Source organism: Caenorhabditis briggsae (genome assembly GCF_000004555.2).
Source record: "Caenorhabditis briggsae complete genome, chrV, whole genome shotgun sequence".
Taxonomy (NCBI): domain Eukaryota; kingdom Metazoa; phylum Nematoda; class Chromadorea; order Rhabditida; family Rhabditidae; genus Caenorhabditis; species Caenorhabditis briggsae.
The window spans coordinates 2,325,134-2,331,585 of NC_013488.2; the positions used below are offsets into that span (position 1 = coordinate 2,325,134).

Genomic DNA, 6,452 nt, shown 5'->3' on the forward strand with positions numbered 1-6,452 from the left:
TTTTTATTTTTTATTTTTCCAAAATTCAATTCGAAACTGATCAATGTTCAGCAGGTTATATCCACCTACATTCGCACTTTGAAAAATTTCATTTTTTCAAAAAAAAATGTGAAAAAAATGAAGAAAAAAAAAATGTTGGTAAACATATTACCGGAAGGATGCCAAAATTGAATTTATTCAAAAAATGTTGAGTACGTGCGCATTTTTTTCTCGAAATTTTTTTTTGCAGAAGTGCATTTTTCAAGGGTCTGGGGTTGGAAAAAAAGAATCTCGAAGCTAATTTTGTGCCACTTGTTGGGATGAAAAGGCTCTGGCGCTGGAGACCCAATTAAATCGAATGGAATCAGATAGGAAGGATAGAAACAATCTTCAGAGTCAATCTCGGCGAAAATTGGATGGGGGCGAGAAGGGCAAATAGAGAAAGAGGAGCAAGAGAATGTTATAAAATGACTTTTGACTCTGAAATGGGAATTTTTGAAATGGATGGATGAGCACAAAAAATTGAGGTTGAACGTTAAAAGAAGTGTCTGGGAACTTAAAATTTACGAAAAATAGCAGATGCAGTAAAACCTAAAATAAAACGACCTCTAACTCGGTTCCTGTCAAAGATATCAAAACGCGGTCAACTGATAAATTACTTATCATAATGTAGGAAGTGTTTTATCAGTTGACACACTTTCGATATCTTGGAATTGAGATAATTGAGCTCAAACTTGGCAATGCGCTGGGCCCTGTTAGAGATTTTAAGGTACCCCAGTTTCAGTGTCGGAATAAGTACCTAGTACTTGCCCGTTCGGTCTGAAAATTTTAGAGATTATAGACCAAATATAGAGATATATTTTTGTAGTGGACAATTTGTTTGGAAAATCAATTCCTGCAGAGATACAGTACATACCTCCAGTTCGAAACTCCAACTTGTAAAAGTGAATATACGAAAAAGTTATCAACTACAAAATTAGAGATCTATTTTTGATTTATGTTTTCTGAAATTTTCAGGAAAAAAAACGGACAGGTACTAAGTATCTTTTTTGATATCCAAAGTTGACCATTTTTGACTAAAATGGTCATTTTGAAATCGCATTTTGACCAATACCTACTTTTCTCTCAGAAGCCCGATTAGTCTATTTTCAGTTCAATTATCTCGGTTCCTATAAGAGATACTCAGAATCTGTCCACTGATAAAATATTTATGATAATGTGATAAATATGTTATCAGTTTCAAAATTTTGATATCTCTTACAGGAGCCGAGATAAACGAGCTCAAACTTGACAATATGGACTGCCGTAAAACTTGCAAATAGAAAAGAGGTCTAACTTTGACTAAATTTATCTCGGCTCCTATGAAAGATATCAAAAATGTGTCAATTGATAAAATATTGGTGATATTATGATAAACATTTTATCAGTTGACGACTTTTCGATATCTTTTACAGGAATTGAGATAAACTGGTTCAAAGTGAGGGTCCCTTCTATTACAGTTTTTAAAGAAAACTATTGTTCGTTAGATGTTTTTGAATACTCCAAACTTCCTCCTTAAAATTCACCAAATCTAGAATTATCATTTCCCCTAAAAAACGCGAAAAACAACCCGAAAAGTATCAAACATCAAATTTGGAACATCCTCCGAATTGGAACATTTCATTTCCTAGAAATCTGTTTTCGGTCTACATAAGAAAAAATGGATGCTACGTATTCTTGAGAAAAATGTTTTTTTTCGCCAAATCGAGTCAAAACACCCAAAAAAAGTTTTGGATTTTCCAAGAACGTCTCATCATTTCTGGGCCAAGTTTTCAATATATAGTCTCGTTTTAGTAAAAAACCTAGAACAAAAAGATGCCAAAGACCATATCTAACATTTTTCTCAGAATGAAATTTCTGCAACAAGATCTCCCAAGGAGCATAATGATGATGATGATGCTCACGCGGGATGTTGGGTCAGATGGACGGGGGGTCAGCGAAAACGGAAGAAAAGCACAACGGGGACATATTCTCGGAAGATGAAGGAGAATTGATGTGACCGGATGATGTGGGACGGCGGAGCAAGGAGAATAATGGATGGATGGGAGAAGAACTTCTTTTTTATGATTGGGGTAGTGGGTGGTTTAGGGAGTCATAAAATATAAGAAAACGGCCGTATACTTTATATAAATTTTATAAAGGAATAGGAGTTCAGTGAGCAAAAGAGTTCCGGGGGATGAATTCGGATGAGTCTAGGGTTAATGGAATTTAGATTTTTTTAATGAATCCTAGACCCTATGGATCCTAGATCTTAGATCCCATAGATCCTAAATCCCATAGATTCTAGATCCCATAGATCCTATATCCCATAGATCTTAGATCCCATAGATCCCAGATCCCATAGATCCTACATCCTATTTATTCCACGAGCTTTATGGATTCTAGAGCTCTCAGGGATCCTAGATCCTAGCTAGCGCCTAAAAATCCCAGCTCTTGCTAAATGGGTACCTTCAAATTTAGAATCTTCTTCACATGACTAACTTTTAGTTCCAACCCTGTAATTCTGATATCCTGTCTAGACGTCAATAAATCAAAATTACAGGTCTGCCTGATTCAAGAAAATCCAAAAAATTCGTTGCCACAAGATTGGTTATTTTTTAGTAATAAAAATCCCAGAAATGCATATGTTTTCAGACCACCCGTATAAATTGTATGGCACAATTTGTATGCTCCAATCAAATTGCTCCGAGAGAGCACAAAAAATTTCCCTGAATGACTCAAAAAACTGGAACACTGTGACTAATAATCTAGAGACCTGAATAACTCTAGTAGGGGACACATCCTTAATTCTTGCATCTCGATTCCTTTTCATTTATTTTTCACACCTATTACACAAAAACAAAAACCTTCCCTTTCTATTTTCCTGAATTTTATTTTTCGCTTTAATCCCGAAAAGGAGCATCGATGTGGAAACAGGGGAAAAGCGCGAGGAGCGTCTACGTAATAAGAATAAGGGGAATCGGAAAAATAGCGGAAAATAAAGAGAATTGTTTTCATGTCATTGTTGGAAAATGAAAATGAATGAAGATGAAGAAAAAAGAGAATCAAATGAACGGGAAAGGGAACGGGCGTACTTTTACAGTAAGATCTTGAGTCAGTATGGTGCGACCTCGTAGCTCAATTACCTCGGTTCCTATGAGAGATATCTAAAAGTGGTCAACTGATAAAATGTTGTTGATAATATGATTAACATTTTGTCAGTTGACCACTTTTTCATATCTATTACACAAACGAGATACATGGGTTCAAAGTTGGCGGCTTGTTGTACGCTAACAATTTTTTCTACAGTAATCTCTCACAGTTTTTCTTTTGGGCGTAAAAACGTTAATTTGCGTTTAAAAAATTAAAAAAACCAACATGCGCTGGAAAACCTGTAATAGAAAAGGTCCCATACTTCGATTCAATTTACAGTAACGATTCTAATAGAACGCCTCTCCCTCAAACATTTAACTTTAAGCCTATTTATCTCAGTTGCTTTGAAAGATATCAAAAAGTGGTAAACTGACAAAATATTGGTGATATTATGATAAACATTTCGTTAGTGGACCACTTTTTGATTTCTTGCACAAGAATCAAGATAAACGCGCTCAAAGTCGACAATGTAAAGATGTTTATTCGTCATGTTTAAAATCTATCCTAATAGTTTCAAAACCAAAAACGAAACATAATACATCACAACCCAAAATTGAAGGCATCAAATATATAACACATAAGTTATCCTACCAAAAAAACATGGTTGTTCTCAGTGACGTTTAAGGGAAAAAATTCCGGGTCTAGGTCTCGGAGTTACAGCTTTAGATACAGTATACCGCAGGACCTGGGCCCGCTTATTGTCTACTTGGATTTTATTTAACTCGGTTCCGGTGAGAGATATCAAAAAATTAAAAACTGACAAAATGTTTATCATAATATCAGCAACATTTTTTCAATTCGTCCCTTCTTGATAACTTTTACAGGAATCCAGATAAATTGGATCAAACTTGACATTACGCGGATCGTTCTATTCGAGGAAATGCGGTATTTCAAAAATCTACGTTCTCAAAACTGATCGACGAAATAACTTACAAAAACACGACAGCAATAACTAGAAAAAAAAAATACTTTTTGCTCTTTTTTCCTCCCGAAACTCAATCAGGTGTGCACATATCTCATTGTAACTCTTAAGTGAATGACATGCGTGTGTGTGTCCCGTGTCTCCCGTCCCCGTTGAATATTCAATTAGAATCCTCATGTCTGTGTGAGTGTTCCAGACAAGAGAAAGAGTAAAAAGAAAAAGTTGTCTGACAAAAGGAAAAAAAACCCTGACTATGAGAGGAATAACTATAAAAGATGAAGGGTCAAAAGATTGGTCGAGAAACTTCGGTGTTTGGATATCTAAAATTTGATCTAAATTATCTCGGTTCATATAAGAGATATCAAAAATCTGTCAACTGATACAATATTGGTGATATCTTGATAAAAAGTTTATCAATTGGCAAGTTTTTCATATTTCTTATAGGAATCGAGATAAATTGCATCAAAGTAGACTGCTTGGGGGAGGGGCATTTTACGGTGTATTATGTTACTTTGTCCTCAATTATCTCAGTTTCTGTAAGAGATATCGAAAATTGTAAACTGATAAAATATTGGTGATATTTTGATAATTAATTTATCAGTTGACAAGTTTTTCATATCTCTCATTGGAATCGAGATAATTGAGCTTAAATAGCATATGTAAGGTGGTCTTCTGTATTAGAGCGAATACGGTAATCACGAATTCTCAATGGTTCAAACGTATATTTCTTCTTCCCAAAATCATCGATGAATTGGGTGAAACTGGAAAAAACGGAAGAAAATTTTCGAACGAGTCTGAAGAGAACCAATTGGATTTGTGTCATCCATTGTGAGAGTTTTGGTTTATTTTCTTGGCTGAGGCTGGCTGAAAAAAACGACGAACCGAGAGCAAAATGAAGAAGGAAGGAAGAAAAAAAATGTCTTGGAAAATAGCAAAAATATAAACAAACTCATCCTAATTCATCTTCTTCATCGCGTTTTCTTCATCCTATCTCTTATTCGGGTTTAGATAAATGTGGGACATTTTTTGCTTCTGGAAGAATTCGTTCGCTCGGAAAATCTGGAAAATCTGGAAAAATAAGGGGTTTGTAATCAAGGAGTCTACTTTTTCGAGGAATCTTCAATTTTTCAATTCGCTCATGTATGATTGCTAGCGCATAATTACCCGCACAAATGACAACAGGTATATCTTTAGACAAATGCCCACCGGTGTTTTCTGATTTGTATTGATGTAACGCCACACTACAGATTGTACGATGTCATTGAAATTTGGTCAGATGGTAGACAAAAATAAGTATTATTTTCACACAAAATTTTACATTGGTTGGATGCATCTGACTAGAGAAATTTTCAGAGAACTCTTTGGAACAGCGTGTCAAGCCAAACATTCATAGCAAAATGTCGGATACCGAATCGTTGAATCGTTGTCTTCACACCGTCGTTACGCTGGATAGTGTAGCCATCGAGAAATCGAAACATTTCTTCATCACTGAAAAAAATAGGATAGAAATACAGTAATCGAAAATTGATGCTTGCAAACAGTTGCGTTGCAACGGACCGCAAGTTTCTAAGAAACATGTTATCAGAGAGAGTAGATATTGAAACAAATAACTTTTTCAGTATACCGTGAAACCTGTATTAGAAGGGCTTTTTTAATAGAAGGGCCACTCTAATAGATGGGCCCTCTGTAAATAATTAATAAGAACCCCCCTTCAAAATATGTCGTGAAATTGAAAAATTTCCGTACGTTTTCAGTGAAAAATATTCCAGGAATTGTAAAATTTAATAGAAATTTGTTGTAACACTATTTTTCGCTCAAAAACGTGATTAATTTTGATGAAATTGACTGATTTTCATGACTTTTGAACGAAAAATCGTCGATTTGTCCGATGGAAATTTTCGGGAAAAATGACCGGAAAAATAGAAGAGCCCCCTCTAAGTGAAGGGCCCCTGTAATGGAAGGGTCCTCCGGAGGTACCTTGGAACAATAGAAGGGCCGGCTCTTCTAATACAGGTTTTACGGTAGGCTTAAATAAAAGAGCGCGTACTAAAACGAGGTTCATTTCGGCGAAACATAGAACTAAAATTAAGAGAAACTTCTTCACGAATCGTACTCTTAGCGCATAATGAAGACCAAATGATATTAAAGGGGGACTCCGACAAAAATTTTTATTGCATTAAAATGTGTTAAAAGTTATCTATTTTTCAAATATTATTGCGAAAAAATTCAAAGAAAATCCGAAATTCCCGAAAAACGGCGTTGAAAAGGAAGAAAATTCAAAAAAAAAGGTGCCGCCGGGGGACGAGGATTTTCAGTGAGAAACCTAGGCCACGGCAGCGGGCGCCTTCCCTACGCGGCAAATCTTCCGGATTTTTTCTAT

General features: G+C 35.5%; 1 protein-coding gene across 1 annotated transcript in view; it reads right to left on the reverse strand.

The window, feature by feature from the left end:
* Positions 1 to 5,421: 5,421 nt before the first annotated feature.
* Positions 5,422 to 6,452, reverse strand: part of CBG24586 — a gene marked incomplete at both ends in the record, with an annotated part of 2,370 nt that continues 1,339 nt past the window's right edge. Inside the window, one exon of the mRNA XM_002647195.1 lies at positions 5,422 to 5,560. Within this exon, the coding sequence (XP_002647241.1) occupies positions 5,422 to 5,560 (139 nt within the window). The remainder of the gene's footprint in view (positions 5,561 to 6,452) is intronic.